The sequence below is a fragment of the Podarcis gaigeae genome (genome assembly GCF_964106915.1).
Source record: "Podarcis gaigeae genome assembly, chromosome: 7".
NCBI lineage: Eukaryota > Metazoa > Chordata > Lepidosauria > Squamata > Lacertidae > Podarcis > Podarcis gaigeae.
The window spans coordinates 88,996,526-89,013,675 of record NC_139683.1 but is presented as its reverse complement, the minus strand read 5'-3'; the positions used below and the strand labels follow the sequence as shown (position 1 = coordinate 89,013,675).

Sequence of the window (17,150 nt, the reverse complement as noted above, 5' to 3'; positions counted from 1 at the left end):
CACTGCCATTTGAAGAGTGTGTGTAACTTAGAATATGTCCTAGAATCCTCTGCAGCACACATGTGTCCCATGAGAGATGCTTGGGGCTTCTCCACAGACAAGCTGATGTGGAATCACCCTTCCCTTAAAGATAGAAATCAGAAAACCACTGGTCTAGAGAAATGGGATTATCTCATGACAGACATTAGAACATGGGTCAGCAAACTAAGGCCCGCGAGCCGGATCAGGCACAATTGCCTTCTGGATCTGGCCTGCGGAAGGTCCGGGAATCGCCATGTGGATTGCTAGCACGCACGTTCTTTCCCTCTCCCTCACACGGCAGCGGCGGTGGCACCTCCTCCTGGCTTCTCCCCGCCCTGCCTAGAGGAGGAAGGGGGCCGGGTTTTGTTGGTGCCAGTGCTCAAGCGGCCACCATTTTAAGCAGCCCCTCTCTGTAGCCCTTTCACGTGCCACTCATTGTCCCTCTGCCACAGCCACCACCAGCCCCTGCCGCTCGTGAGACATAGGTAAGCAGCCACCGGGGCTCGTGGTGCTCTTGCATCATCCCCCCCAAAAAAATATAGTCCAGCCCCCCACAAGGTCTGAAGGACAGTGGACCGGCCCCCTGCTGAAAAATTTGCTGACCCCTGGATTAGAACATTATTCATAAACTAGTAGAAAACTGAATAGTAAACCCACAATTTGCATGCATTTAGTTTGTGTGCATTCAGCTTTATGCACGTGGAATTTTTTTAAAGGGGGTGGAAAGTGGGCAAGTTTCCAGGAAAAATGACTTTGGCAATCCCACCCACAACTGAACCCAATAGGTTTTTGACTCTATGTGATTATGGCTTTAGATAGGATCCCTGGAACGTAACTCCCATGTAAGTTGTGGGCCTACTGTACAACTTGAACAAATGTTACTGAAGTTGTTTGACACAGAAATGCAAACATCAAAAAAGTATGTGTGTGTTTGTGAGAGTGGTGGCGATGGAGGGGAAATGAACCACCTCCTCCATTCTCCATTGAACTATGGGATTCACTCTCCCAGGCTGGCCATTGATCAGCCATGAATGTGGCTACAAGAAACAAGGAAAACTCCAACAACTACTAGGTGCTCACTGTGGATATCGTAAGATAAAGCAAGGTGCTAGGATGAAGGGAGTTTGCAGATTAGAAAATTTTATTTCACACCATTTATCCCAAGGAAATTCATTTTAAAATAATCAAGTGTAAAAGTGCAAACCAGTGGGTAGATAGGTTTTTTACTCTGGAGCATGCTTTTAACCGCAACACTTCAAGCTTGCTGCTTCTCTGTTAATAATGACCTTTGTTTGTACCATAGACAAAATATACCTCAAACATTTGCCCAGCAGGACAACTATGAAGCTGTGACAGTGATGAGTGGCTCTACCAAGGTGTAATGCATTTGTCATACGGATAAATGCAGTATTGCACCAAAGACAGCAGGGCCAATGTAATGCTGAATGGCAAATCTTTCACAATCATCTCAGCTACTAAATACTCAGTTTTCAAAGTGTCATCGTCATTCCTCCCTGTTCCTCCCCCCTGCCCTACCTCCAAGAGGACGTAGGATGTATTCTAAGCACTTTTGTATTAGGTAGATGACACGATTCACTTGGAAGTGCTCCTGAAATGGAGCTCACACAGGACAAAATCCCAGTATATTGTGCCAGATGCATCTGTAAGAGAGAAAAAAACCCTACCCAGGTCCAGTGTATCCTTTGCAGAGTGGCAAATGATAACATCAGCAATAATATATGTGCAAAATATGCCTTTCAGAAACCAGTGTCTATAACTAACTTTTTAAAAAATGTGTGCCATGTGCTTATGTTCTCCTCTCAGCTTTACATGCCCTTTCCCCACTTCCCAGTCTCCAATACATTGAGAGCTCATCTGACAATCCAGTAGCCTGAGGTCTGAGTTGAACCCAGACTACTTTGGTTCAAGCCTGGGCTCAGCCCTAACCGGACTCATCGGCTTTTGGCACATCGTTCTCGCTCAGCCTCAGCTCCACTATTTGAAGAAAAATTCCCTGTGGGAATATGAGTGACTTACCTTGCAGGATTGTTGTCAGGGCAAAGAAGGTAAGGATTGCAAAGCACTTTTCAATCTAAAAGTGCTACAGAAACTAGAAATATTGAGAAATCACAAAAAGGTCAGTCGAGGCTCTGCTTCTGACCTTGCATTTCAGATTACTGACAGTTAAAAACCAGAACTCCACCTCGTTAGCCTTCCAGAGTAGGCAGCCTAAAACTATTGCTTGGAAATATAACAAACAACTTAGCAATCAAATTCTGATGACAAGAATAAAATGGTAGCAACATTCAGTTCTATAGTCTGCATTCCGTTAGGGTTCCTCTCAAATAGCTTTGAGCAATACATGACTTCCTGTGAGGAAGCCATGTTGTACTACCTCCATGCTTTCTTTCAAAAAGTATGAAGTCCATTCCTACTAACAAGTACCTGGAACTCAGCGCCCTGAGTGCCATTTGTGACTTTTGGATCTTCCAAATGAAACTGAAAACTCAGAAACGTAAGGAAGTTGCAAGAAAGCTTGTCTTGGAGGGGGCGGGGGGCAGAATAAAATAGGTCCCTTCTGTTTTCCTCAGAAAGCACCCAACGCAATGTACCTCTTCTTTGTATCCTAGCTATAGTCTCAGTTCATAAATTAGATTAGTCTTCAAATAAGTTAAAAAGAAGAAACTGTGGCAGTTCAGTTTCTCTGGCTCAGTGCCAGGTAGAAGATAGTTCATATAGACTGCAAGTCACTGTTTAGAGTATCTGAGTTTGTAAATCTTCACATCGATTCAGGAGGTTTCCAGGTGTGTGTCTGTATGTGTGAAGGAGTGGCTTAGAAAGAGCTAAGCCCAAACAGGAAGAGGACCCAATGAACAGTGAGGAGGTGTACTTCACGGCCTTCATGAGGCACCCCCACTGCTTGGAGATGCCAACCATGTTTCATATTGCACAGGTACAGAAGAAAATTGCCTCTCAGCAGTCCATCCACATGATCAGTGATCTCTGCACATAGGCAAATTCACAAAAGTGAAGACATTAAATTCTGTCATGATGGAGAAACACAAGAAGATGCCGTAGAGCAGAAGGCACACACACCCCAACTTCTTGTCCAGCTTCCATTTGTTCAAGTGAACACCAAACACCTGCAAATAGACAATAAGAAATGTTTTTCTTGAGGCGCATAAAACAATTTCACATAGATATAGAGCTGACCTAGATGAGAGGTAGATTTAATGGAGCGTGACCGGTTTGGTTGCACTGGGCATGGAGCCTCAAGGGCAGCACAACTATGATGTAGAATCGAAGGAGAGAGGAAAGGGGCTTCAAATTTTGGCGTCGCTGAAATTTGAGACCCAAAGTCCACCTCAGCCTAGATCTGCCAGCCTGCTCCTAGAAATCTCTCATCACTTGTATAGCTACCATTTGGTCTGAGCAGACCCTCTGGGCACTAGAAGTCTTTAGAAGATGCTGCCCATGAATCACCATTACATTTATCATAACACACACTGCTACATTCCGCAACTGCACCATATTTCATACATGCCTCACCAAAATGGGGTTAAGCTTTTATTTCACTATTTGCTACTATCTTAAAAGTTCAGAATAAAATTGTGATCTACTTACAGTAACGAAAACTGATGCCAGCAGCAAGCCCACAGAATAGATAAGTCCTCGGCTGTTTAAATGAATCTGAAAAGTTAATGCAACTGTTTAAGAATTCTGTCTCCACTTTGATTATAATGAACTAGTTATAATCACTACACAGCAGAAAACTGTAATCTCATAGATATAAATGAGATAAGACCATTATATCACATTCTTTTACACCAAAGGGAATATTGTATTCAAAGCAACACTGCTGCCCTTTGATCCACAGAATTGGGCAGGGCTGGCTGTTTTCGATTTCTGAATGTATATTTATTTATTTATTCTTTGCATTTCAACCTCACCTTTCCATAATAATCACAGCACCTCACATTCCTTAAAATAATAGGATAATAATCAGACCAAGAGCAAATTATAGCAGATATTCTAAAGCCAGCCACAGCCGTTGCCAAAACCTTGTTAAGGGCAGTATTTGGCAAAACCCCACAGGAATAAGGTAGCCTTTGTTTCTCAATAGAAGTGAGCAGCAATGAGGCCAGGTATCCCTCTCTTAGGAGGCTGTTCCAGATTATGGGTGCTACAACCAAAAAGGTTCCGTCTCTAATGCACACCAGCCAATGACTAGGCCCACACTGAAGAGGTTGGAAGGAATGACTTGGGTAGGGGGAAGTTGAATTGAACCTAGAAATAAGCCATAACCCAGGGGTCAGCAAACGTTTTCAGCAGGGGGCCGGTCCACTGTCCCTCAGACCTTGTGGGGGGCCAGACTATATTTTTTTAGTGAACAAATTCCTATGCCCCACAAATAACCCATTTGCATTTTAAATAAAAGCATACATTCTACTCATGTAAAAACACCAGGCAGGCCCCACAAATAACCCAGAAATGCATTTTAAATAAAAGGGCACATTCTACTCATGTAAAAACACGTTGATTCCCAGACCGTCCATGGGCCAGATTTAGAAGGCGACTGGGCCGGATCCAGCCTCCAGGCCTTAGTTTGCCTACCCATTCCATAACCAGCGAAGTTGGTTGTAATGATTGGTGTAATTTGATTTGATCTATTGGCACAATTTAGAACCCTGCAAACTATTTTCTGAATTGAAAAAAGCTTCCAGACTATTTTGAAGGTGAAACCCACAAAAAATATATAAAACCTATTTAACCTACTGGTGACTACAGGCCTTAGTCCTTGAGGTCAGTCCTATTTTTGTGGTAAAGAGCGCAACTGGAACAATAAATAAACCTGTCACTCATTCCTGGTCACTACTTCCATGAGGACATTCAGGAACAATCACAACACCCAGCAGTAGTCTAACCTGTAAACTTGCTGCTTTAGTTTTATCCTGCTGGGTCCCACCAAAGGCCCTCATCTAGTTTGTCTAGTAGTTTCTTGCAGCGGCACCCAAATGCCCAGAAGCAGGACATGAAGGCCAAAGCCTGTCTCCCACTCTCTTCCAGCCCAGCCTAGGAAAACCACGCTGGCCACCTTCCACTCCTTGGAGGAAGCTTGGGGCGCACATATAGCAGTACTACCTCTGTATTATTGTCTCCATAATGCAGATGGGAGGCTTTGGCTTGAAAAAAGAGACACTTAGGAAGACCCTATGGACATGGCAGGGATGCACATAGTAGAACAGTCTCCTACCAAGCAGTCCTAAGGAAGGGGAGCCCATCAAAAGTCCTGTCACCTCACACCAGCCAGGACAAGCTGGGTAAGTGGGCCTTTTCCTTCTCTCATTATACCAGCTTCAGCTTGGGTCCCTCCCAGGATCCACAGGGCTTTGGATCCAGCAGGTTCAAGGAATGACACTTCACTTCAGGGCCTGCTATTACTGCTTGGACAACCACCAGCTTTCTGTCCCCTAGGGTGCAGCTGGAGCGTCCATCACAGAAGAACCCCCAGCAGCAGCAGCAGCAGCAGAAGCATCCCCATCCCTCAGCATCATTGGTGTACTCTTCATAACTATGCTACACCGGTTTTCAAGCAGTATCTGCTAGGCACATCGTGATTGTGGTACAATATTGTCCTCTTTCGTGGGTGCAGGATCCCTCTAATTTTTGAAAGTATGGAATCTGGGCAGGCAGCTAGCTTTGCTAGTCTGGGCAGTCATTAAAGGTACAGGAGCCCATTCACCTTTGCATTTAGTCACTGCAGAAGCACCATATTTTTGCACTGGGTATCTACAGAGACATATTGCCTAAAGATATTAGTAGCTGGGGATGAGGTGAGTTCAAAATGTGCAGTTAGAATAAAGGCAGTTGCAAAGGCACATTTAGGCTAGAGAGATATAAGTTTTTTGAACAACTGAAGGTAGCTTGAAAGGGATACAAATTTGGCCTGCTTTTGCCTCAGGTTCGTAAAGTTGTTTTTTTAAAAAATAAAACTTGCCAAACTGTTTGATCAGAGGCGACAGGGCGACCAAATAAATCTGTGTGTGGTATGCTAAGTAGCAAGCAAAGACTTCCTTAAACTGGTTTCAGTCCTCTGAGAAATTATTGCCTGTCTCCAGACCTTACGCTGAATTATTCTGTTGTGTATTTATTTAGTAATTCAGTTAAACATGAGTGGCGGTTCCTCCCCCCCCCCCCCGAGTCATTTTGATAAAAGACATCATCTAATATTGGTTGGCTTGTTTTTGTTTCGGTTAGAGTACAAGAACATTTTTAATGGCAAAGTGCCATTTGAGGGCTCAGGGCAGAACTAGTCTTCTTCCTCCAAAGGTGACGGGACGGGTTCCAGATCTCGGTTACTCAGCTGGGCTGACACATGGACAGAAAGAGGGGAGAAAAAGCATTCGTCTGTCACCACAAAATAACTTGGAGGATAAAAGTTCATGTACCACTAACAATGTGTCTCTTGTTTGTTCAACAGCTGGGCTTTCCCCTGCTTCGTAAAGTTGTTTTCAATCTAATGAGCAATTCAAATCAATTTTTTTCTGCATTAAAGTAAATTACTGTGTTGCCAGTTGAATAAATAATTTTCCACACTGCATCAGCAGCAGTTTTTCACCCATTTCTTAGTTAGGAAACGTTTGGATGCCAAAGTTATATCATTACCTCCATCTATAATAAGCACACAAAAGATTCTAAAAATATCAAGACACAGGACATGGATCTTCAGCTAGTAGGCTTCCCACCAGAATCACTATTTTTTTTTTAAAAAAGATTTATTTTTAAGAGAAGGCCACGGCTATGCAAATGACTCAGGGAGATAAAGTGTTGCTTGCAATTTTCCAGAAGGTGCTCAGAGACAACTTAGCAGCTCATCACTCACAGTCTAGGAAACATGATAAAGATTTCTATAGACACCCATTGTAAAATAGAGGGAATAAAAGAAATACTTGTAGCTCAGTCCTTTTTTGCAGCACATCTATTGCATGCAGAAGATTCCAGGTTCAGCTTCTGGCATCTCTAGTTAAAAGAATATCATGGAAGGGAAAGGGGAAAAGGCCTCTCTCTGAGCCCTTGGAGAGCCACTGCCAGACTGAGTAGGCCTGCTGTTACCGAGACAGATGGATAAATAATCTGACCTGGTAGGAGGCAAGTTCCTAAGAGACAAAGCATTAAATTATATCCTGATCTCTTCCTTGTCACTTAATGTGCTGGTGTTATGGTGCTTATAAGAGATGAAATTGGGTTGGGGGCAGCATTTTCATTTGTAGTAAAATCTGAATCATTCTGTTTCTCTGCACTCTCCATTTGATGTCAGATCTAAAAGTATTTCAAGTAAACAAAAGAGGCTAATTTCCCTAGGGAAGACTGATTGGAGTGTGTGTGGAAATTCCCAGGGACAGTTGGCAAGATGGCTTTATGGCTCTGGAATGCACTTTGTCAGGAAGTTCGGCTGCCCACACTAGACATCACAGTTGCATTTCCTGAAACAAAGGCTAGATTTCACTGTGCTTTTTTTGTTTTTGGCACATAAAGCGTAAATTCCCCTTGGGTGTCAGTAAGGTGAACTTGACATGCCACGTTGCAGGTAGAGGCAGAAGAATTAAACAGAGCAGCTCAAACTATAGTTGAAAAACCCGCTAGGGACCAGGAATATGCACACTCTGAATGGCAAAATAGGACTAAAACAACACAGCAGTAACTCCCCCTGCTGGAAATAACATTAGTGCCTAGATTATCCACTAGGCATCACTTAATTGCTTCTTATTCTGTATACTACTGAGAGACAATGAAAATTTGACTTGGCTGGAATTGCAGAAAAGCAACCAATTCCAAAAAGCCGCTGGCAGCCACATTTCCTGCCTGTGCCTTCTTAAGAGTTTGATCAGGAAGTTTCATACCAAGAATGAGGGGGAAGCTCTCTTCTGTTTTGTAGTAGGGAAGGGAAGCTCTTTAGGTTTCTCTTCCCAGAAGACCACCAGCCTTCTCAGATTACAAAGATTATCATCAGGATGGTGAGCTGTGGCTCAGCTCCATCTACTGAGAACTCAGCACATGGTGGAAGAAAGACCATGCCTCTGCCCGCTCACCACGCACTCTAGACAAGAATGCCTAACTGGACAACATTTCTTCTCTTTTTTGAGGAGGATGTGTGTACTCTCAGCTTACACATGACATTATGTGCATACTGATGGGGAGGAAGAAGGACATCTTCACTCGTTTACCAGATAAAGAGTGACACCATCCCAGCAAGCATACGAGCCAGAACTATGATGTAGCTTCCATTTATTAAAATTATATTACTCCCAGTGCTTTCCTTCTAGAAAAAGGCTGCTGGTACTCACCATGAAGTTGTTACAGTAAGTGCAACACTTTTAACCAGTGCATTTCTTCTAGAAAAAAAGGTGACTGTACTGCATACCCTTGAGTATCCCCAGGAAAAAAGCAGCACACATACCTACACATTTCAGTATTCCTGTGGCTCTCAGAGTCTCCCCTGGTGTCCTACTTACAGAGAATATCAATGGAATAACAAGTTTCTGCAATGGAAAAACCAGAAAGTAGGAACAAGGGCACACTCCATTTTTCACTTCTACTCTGGCATTTGGTTCAGGAGAAAGTGAGGTAGTGCTGCTAAAGCCAAAAGCAATTTTGATACAGATTCCATACAAGTAAAAGCATTCCTTCTTGCCGCTAATATATTTTTATTTCTGATCACCTCTAGTGGCAAATACCTTGATTTAATGGTTATGACAGTGTCCCTCTTAGAGTGGACAGTGGGAAAAACAGTCTTGTATGTGAGGAGGGAGTATTAGACAGTGAATGTCTTTCATTATATAGGATTTTAGCCACTCCATCTTCTCTTTCCCCAAGCACAACGGCTTCCTGGATATTCTGTGTCACACCTAACACCTGGCACATATAAATCCACACTTTGATGCAAATTGCATGTGCAAATTGCACACATCACCCAGTCCTTCAGTCAACATATGCTGGTGCCAAACCTTGTTTCTGCCAACTCAAGGAGAAAGGCCCCAGGGCCAGGGTGGGGTGGAGCATGGTCGGATTCAATGAGCCAAAGGAGAAGTAGGGCAAAGTTGGTCAAAATATGTCAGTGTTGAATCTGGTTCTTGTGCAATGCTGAAAGGTTAATTGTAGCTCAGCAGGTCTCGCTGCTTAGGTCAGCGAGACAAACAAACCAGGTCCAGAAACTTTAATAAGAGTCAGGGATTGCCACCAGACCTCCTTGGCTTAATGCTGAAACGAAGCTTCCTTAGCTGGTATAACTAGTCTTCCTGGAACTTCCTCCTTTAGACAGAATCAGGTGGTGGCGCTGACATCTCCCAGCTCAGGTCATCAGTTCAGGAGCCACTCTGGGCTCAGGTTCCAGCCTGACTGATATGGGGCAGAGTTGAAAGAGAAGGCAGGTCTGTGACAAGGACCATATGGGCTCACAGACCACAGCCATTATTCCACTGTTTCCCAAATTAATGCTCTAATCACACCTGATGGAGAAATCCATCAGAACTGAAAACCCTCAGAACCTTGACAGAATCCTTTAATTTTTGTGGTCGAATGGTGTGTCCCATTTTGGAGTTACTGAGAATAGAGTTGTTGGGACATATCCCTGCCACACTGAGGCTCCGAGATATAGGAATAGCGCTGGATTAAGGGTGGTGCGGGTGGTTCCCTCACAGAGGGCGGCAAGCCAAGGGGGCATGAAACTGAGAAGATCCATAATTGAGAAGATCCATTTGGGGATGCCAAATTTTGGCTGCACACAAAGAGATAGAAACTGTGCCACTAAGAAAAATACCCATGCCAATGCCAAGACTGAGGTTCAAAGAAGAACCAGAGAACTAAAGAACACCTGGTGGATAAAAAAAGCTCAAAAGATCCAGCACTTAGCCCACACTCATGATGCACAGAGTTTCTTTAAAGCCACAAAGATCATCTATGGGCCAATAAATCATGGCATATGCCCCCTACGCCCAACAGACGGCACCACACTTCTAAAAGATACAGAAGCTATTGCATTGCACTGGAAAGAACATTACCAACATCTCCTTAACCACAACTCCCCCATAGCTGCCGAGGTCCTCTCACAAATCCCGCAAAAACAATTTAGAGATGAGCCTGCAGTATCTCCAAATCTGGGAGAGTTGTGTATAGCTTTTAATCAAATGGAAAACAACAAAATCAGCGGACCTGATGGGATACCTGCCAAAGTCCTCAAAGCAGGCAGAATTGAACTTACACAACTTCACAAGCTCATTGAAAAAATCTGGGAGAGAGAGGAGATCCCAGCAGACTTCAAGGATACCAAAATTAGCAATCTTTTTTTTTTTTTAAAAAAAGGTGATAGAATGGATTGCAGAAATTATCGAGTCATCTCTTTATTACCTGCAATTGGCAAAATACTTGCAAGGATCTTAGCAAACCGTCTCCTAACTATATTTGAGGATACCCTTCCTGAATCCCAAAATGGTTTTCAACCTTCTAGGGGGACAGTGGATATGATTTTCACTGTCTGACAGCTTAAAGAAAAATGCAGAGAGAGAAACCAACCCCTGTATATGGCATTTATTGACCTGACTAAGGCCAGTATAAATTGCACTGCCCTGTGGACTGTCCTTCTGAAAGTCGGCTGCTTTGTGAACATCCTTCAGCTCCTCTGCGATAACATGACAGCAACAATCGTGGATTACAATGGCTCTCAAAGTGTGATCAGGCATTGAATAGGGATGTGTTATCACCCTAACGCTATTTATTATCTTACTTGCCATGATCCTACACATTGTCCAAGGGAAACTCCCCACTGGGGTAGAAATCATATATTGAACAGATGGAAAGCTCTTTAATCCGAGTAGGCCAAAAGCAAAGAGTAAGGTTACCATAACTTATATCATAGAGCTTCAGTATGCTGATGAAAATGTAGTGTGTGCACACCTCCAAACCATCCTAAATATCTTAAAAGAAGTTTACAGAAAACTTGCTCAATATCCAAAAAACCAAAGTGCTGCACCAACAAGCACAAACGAACCCCTCTGCAGTGCCACAAATCCAACCTAATGGTGCAATCCTGGAATGTGTTGTTCACTTCTCCTACCTGGGCAGTTATCTTTCCACAAGGGCTTACATTGATGCTGAAATCCAGCATCGCCTGAGCTCTGCAAGTGCAGCCTTCTCCCGATTAAAATGTTCTCCCTGGAACATTTGCAGGGAAACCAAAATGCTTGTTTACAAAGCTATTGTACTACCAACTTTATTGTATGCTTGTGAAACATGGAACACTTATAAACGCCATCTCCAACACAGTCTCAAGGCAAATCTTTAAAATGTTGCATAAGCATCGATAACTAGGAAACACTGGCCTGCAAGTGCTTCAGTTGGAGAACTGTCTTTACCAAAGCTGTCATGGACTTTGAAGAAGCACGAATGCAAGGCGAACTCAGGACGAAAGGGAGAAACATGCTGTCAGGGTTTCAGGGACAGAGAGCGAGGGGGAGGGGTCCCAGGGCGACGAGGAAGAGGACGACGACGACCCGAGGTTGTCAGTGAGTCCGTCAAGTGAATCCGAGGATTCCCAAAAGGGAGCCCCCCTGGTCAGGCCAAGGGGCAGTAGAGAGGGAGGCAGTCAGAAGCAGGGGAACGAAGGGGGAATCCCCAGTGGGGGCTGGAGATCGGGACCGGCCTCTCCGTCGGAACGGAGTGAAGGGGGTGGAGTTGCCAGTGTGTCAGAAAGAGCAGAACAGGAAGCAGAGAGGGGAAGGAGTTCGGAGCAAAACGTCCTGCCGGAAGGGGAGGAGTGTAGTACCGAGAGTAGCGTAACGGTCGAAAGGAAGGTCAGAGGCAACGTACGCGCGCCAAGTTCAAATGTGGAGGCGCGCGGAAATGAGGAGAGCCCTGAGGAGGAGCCTGGTCCCAAAGCACGAAGGAGGGGGGAGCAGGCGGCAGAAGACTCAGCCTCGGGGGAGTCCCGGAGGGAGGGAGCACAGGGGGGCAGGAAGACCCTGCGGAAAAGGAAAGAGAGGAAAAGGTGGAGCAGTACAAGCCTCTTAAGCTGGTGCAGGGGCGGGACTGACTCAGAGGGGACTTCTAACATCTAAGGGTAACAGATGCGGAGCCACGGAGCTTGGATGTAACGACAACAATGTTCTTCAATAAAACCTTTTGTATATATCTTGGACTGGACTTTGGTCTCTTGTGAGCTGGGACCTCGGGTGGCTCTGACACATGCTAAGAGGAAGGCACGTTTGGCAAACCCTCACCGTGATCAATTCCTGCCCAGAAACCTATGCCCCCACTGTTGAAGAATGTGTGGATCCAGAATTGGCCTCCACAATCTCTTACAGACCCACAGTTAGGACCGTGTTCATGGAAGACAATCTTACTCGGCTACGAGTGATCACCAAAGAAGAAGAAGAAGAAGCCATATTACGAAAGATTACTGAAGTTCAGCCCTGCATAGGAATGGGGTCCATGCAAGGGTAAGAGGGCTGAATCAAGGGGGAGAATCACAGAGGGAGCAACAGGCGCTGACTGTGGAAGTGGTGAGGGGCTGTGTCCTCTCAGCAGCCAAGTTGGGAGGAGAGATGCACAATGGAATGTGACCCGAAACACTCCTTCAGTCAGGAGCAGAAGCTGTAGTCTACTCAGAAACAAGGCCTACTGGCACAGATGACAATTGGGACAGAACATCAATGCAACTTAGAGAGCTGCCAATAAGAGGGAGAATAGTGGTAAGTAGCAGCAGCAGCAGCAGCAACAGCCAACCCACCCCGCTTCCCTTTCCCAGAGGAAGGTAGTTGGGGTGGTCAGAAGGAGAGTCTTAGCCAGGATCCTTGCAGTGGGTGGAGGTCAGAACACACTACATTACTGCTAACAATCTTTCCTGTCATTTTAAACTTTCTGTGGTCATGTGGTTTCATGAAATTACCACAGAACACTACCAGTCACTCCAAGCTTCTAAGTTGTGAGCATGTTCACATGTCGTGGTTTTAATAAAACTGTATAAATTTCTAGGAATTATATATAAAGGCTTCACTATTAATTTTTTCTCTTTGTTGAATATGTTACATTAGATGTGGAATGAATTAACAATTCAGGGAGATTCTGAGTCATAGGAGTCATCAGAGACACCCCCCCCTTTATTGTTAAAATGTATATCCTGTCTATCTTAAAATGATCTCTGGGTGGGTAACAATGTATACTACCCTTCAACTGTCATAGTTGATGTTTAATCAGAAAGCCTGGTGAAGAGAAATGTTTTCAACTGACCCTGATAACTAGCCAATGTCAGTGCCAGTCTAAGGTCAGGTGAGAGTCTTCCACGGCCTCAGTGCCACCACCAAAAATACCCTAATGCAAGTCCCAGAAGTCCACACCTTGATAAGTGATGGTACAACCCAGCCTTTCTCAACCTTGGGTTGAGATATTGTCGGACTACGGCTCCCATCATCCCTCACCACTGGTCCTGCTAGCTAGGGATGATGGGATTTGTAATCCAGCAACACCTGGGGACCAAAGGTTGAGAAATTATGGTCTAACCTATAGTATAAATTGATGCCCAATGACACCTAATTATCTCTATATTTGGTGCTGTCTGGAAATCTTTTCAAGATAGGAGATTTCTTCCCCTCCTAAAGGAAGTTTTATGGCTGAACAACACCTATAGTTGCTTATTTATTTACTGACCACATGCTTTCTACGAAACTAAGTACTCATAGTAATTTATAGGTTAAAATATTGCTTACAATCTAAGACAAGATAAAGGTAAAGGGACACCTGACCATTAGGTCCAGTCATGACCGACTCTGGGGTTGGCCAAGGGAGCCGGCGTACAGCTTCCAGGTCATGTGGCCAGCATGACTAAGCCGCTTCTGGCAAACCAGAGCAGTGCACGGAAATGCCGTTTACCTTCCCGCCGGAGCGGTACCGATTTATCTACTTGCACTTTGCCGTGCTTTCGAACTGCTAGGTTGGCAGGAGCAGGGACCAAGCAACGGAAGCTCACCCCGTCGCGGGGATTCGAACCGCCAACCTTCTGATTGGCAAGTCCTAGGCTCTGTGGTTTAACCCACAGCGCCACCCATGTCCCTATTAGACATTGTGGTGTACAGCTAATGAGTTGGATGCGGAACCAAGCTGGGTGTGACATTATGCTGAGTGTTTGGTCTGGCTTGGGGTTTTTTATATATATAGAAACAACAGCAACAGCGAATAGCTGACACAGGGAAGACGAGCCAGACTGGGACCATGACTGGGACTTTGGACCTGCTCTAATCCTGAATTGAATGGGATATTTCCATCCCATCAATGGGATATTTCACCCTAGAGCAAACAGCAGGAGCAAGAATGCTCAATTCTAGCTGGGTCTGTGGACAGGACAAAGAGTTGAAGTCAACCTCTCACCACACCCCAGAAGAAGAAGAAGAAGAAGAAGAAGAAGAAGAAGAAGAAGAAGAAGAAGAGTAGTAGTAGTTTGGATTTGATATCCCGCCTTTCACTCCCTTTAAGGAGTCTCCAAGCGGCTAACATTCTCCTTTCCCTTCCTCTCCCTCAACAAACACTCTGTGAGGTGAGTGGGGCTGAGAGACTTCAGAGAAGTGTGACTGGCCCAAGGTCACCCAGCAGCTGCAGGTGGAGGAGCGGAGACGCGAACCCAGTTCCCCAGATTACGAGTCCACTGCTCTTAACCACTACACCACACTGGCTCTCCTGATCATGTTCGAGTCCAGCACCCCCCTGTTTGCTTGCTATTTGTTAAACAGAAAATAAACCACGATATCACACAAAAGTAGCTGTAGCAATTTGTAAACATAAAAAGCGACTTAAAGAAAAAAGCGACTAAAAACGTAGTACTTACATAGGAACCATAGTTTACTGCTAGAGTCTGTAGAGACCATGGAAGCCCCAAGCCAATCAGAATGTCAAAAACATTGCTTCCAATGGAGTTTGACACAGCCATGTCCCCCATTCCTGAGGAAACAAGAGTGGTTTGGGCTTATTTAGAAAACAAGAATTATTATAGACCCATCTTATGCAAGTTTGTTTATGTCCGAGTTGTAAGTATTATTTCCTTTGCAAAGTTCTCTCTTATTCTGCTTGCCCCATTTCCCCTGCTTTCTTTTAGGTGTCTTGATGCTCACTAATTTGGAACACACAGGTCCAGTAGTTATCCACACAATAGTCTCAGAATGTTCCACAGTTATCCACATAATAATGACGAGAATTTTGGTTCTTCATTCACACAAGCTTTTTTGCATGAGCCACCACAAAACATTCCACACTGCCTCAGATTTACTCAGTGGAGTAAAAGGTTTAGACACCCTCAATTTCAGTAGAAGTATATGAAAGGCTTTGGTTGAGGTTGGTGCATCACTTTCATTTACTTATACTGAAACTAATATGAAACTTTTTTGTCAATTCACTCAGTTAAGTTAGTGTTCTCCCAAGTAGCATCCGAATAGCCTCCGATCTCCAAGTGCCTGCTCTATGTTACAGTATTTGTTGTGCATTTACCTTTAAGCACAGGCAATGGTTCCGTTTTAAAAACCTTCAACAGCTTCTTTGATAGCAATGTTTTAACAAACTACACAAACCTACCTTGTCTTGCTACAATTAAGCTTGCCATACAATCCGGGACACTGGTTCCAGCTGCCAGAAATGTGATCCCCATGATCACATCTGGAATACCCAAAGTATAACCAATAATTGTTACCTAGAGAAAATAAATGGACCGTTAGGATGCTTAAGCTCATTCAGAGCACATAGAGATGTACCAATCTATAGGAGGGTTTTTCTGTTCCAGGAAGAACTCAGCTTCCCCTGCTCTCAACATAGCAAGCTCATTATACTGAGTCAGACCATTGGGCCATCTAATACAGTACTGGAGGCAGCTCTCTGCAGTCCCAGGCAGGAATCTTTCCCAGCCTTGCCTGGTAATGTTGTGGATTTAATTTGAGCTGTGCCCCTTCCAAATTCACCAGTTTAGCTCCAGATCAAGTGCTGATTCCCTCTCTTCTTGCTTCAAAAGAAGAGGAGGAAAAGAAAAGGGAAAAGAAATTTAGACATTTGGCACATTCATCCCATTAAATTTATCTAATGGTATGAAGCCAGTATTTTATTTAAAGAAACAATGCAGGGGGTGGGGTAGGGCTTTGTGATTGTCATAAGAGCTAGCCAATCAGTACTTTGCACAGCCAGTCTTTGCTTATTTTCATGATTGCAAGTTGTTTTAAACCGTTTTTAAAGTTGTTTTAATACTGTAACCTGCTAACCTAACCTTAGGGTGAAGGGCAGATAATTAATAAAACAAAATATGATTCTAAAACAGATATTTAAATGGTCAGTCACTGAGGACTCGTGATTACTAAGACCCAGAGTAGTTTCTCAAAATCAAGTTAAGGAAAATTAATCTAATTTCTTTTTTTGATAGAGTTACAAGCTTGGTGGATCAGGGGAATGAGCTGGATCTTGACTTCAGTAAGGTTTTTGACAAAATGTTCTACCCTTAAAAGAGGACCACAAACTTAACATGAGACAACAGTGTGACGCAGCAGCAGAAAAGGACAATGCTATTCTAGGCTGCATCAACAGAAATAGGGTGTCCAGATCAAGGGAAGTAATAGTACCACTCTATTCTGCCTTGGTCAGATCCCACCTGGAATACTGTGTCCATTCTGAATGCCACAAGTTAAGGAGGATATTGACCAGTGCAATATGTGCAGAGGAGGGCGACCAAGAGGATCAAGGATCTGGAAACCAAGCCTTATGAAGAATAGTTGAGGGAGTTGGGTATGCTTAGCCTGGGAAAGAGGAGACTGAGAGGAGATATGATAGTCATCTTCAAATATCTTAAAGGCTGTCACATGGAAGATGCAGCAAGTTTGTTTTCTTGTGCTCTAGAGCAGTGTTTCCCAACCTTGTGCCTCCAGATGTTTTTGGCCTACAACTCCCATCATCCCTAGCTAGCAAGACCAGTGGTCAGGGATGATGGGAGTTGTAGGCCAAAAACATCTGGAGGCACAAGGTTGGGAAACACTGCTCTAGAGGATAGGACCCGAACCCATGGCTTCAAGTTACAGGAAAAAATTATCCAACTAAACATCAGAAGAACTTTCTGA

The 17,150-nt window shown here is 44.2% G+C and overlaps 1 protein-coding gene across 3 annotated transcripts in view; it reads right to left on the bottom strand.

Annotated features, from left to right (window-relative positions):
- Positions 1 to 1,144: 1,144 nt before the first annotated feature.
- Positions 1,145 to 17,150, bottom strand: part of SLC24A3 (solute carrier family 24 member 3) — a 161,377-nt gene continuing 145,371 nt past the window's right edge. For all 3 annotated transcript variants that reach the window (XM_083748637.1, XM_083748635.1, XM_083748636.1), the window contains exons 14-17: positions 15,631 to 15,745; positions 14,891 to 15,003; positions 3,646 to 3,711; positions 1,145 to 3,164 (exon numbers count right to left, since the gene is read on the bottom strand). In XM_083748637.1, coding sequence (XP_083604763.1) covers positions 3,015 to 3,164; positions 3,646 to 3,711; positions 14,891 to 15,003; positions 15,631 to 15,745 — 444 coding nt within the window. In that variant the 3' untranslated portion in view covers positions 1,145 to 3,014. The remainder of the gene's footprint in view (positions 3,165 to 3,645; positions 3,712 to 14,890; positions 15,004 to 15,630; positions 15,746 to 17,150) is intronic.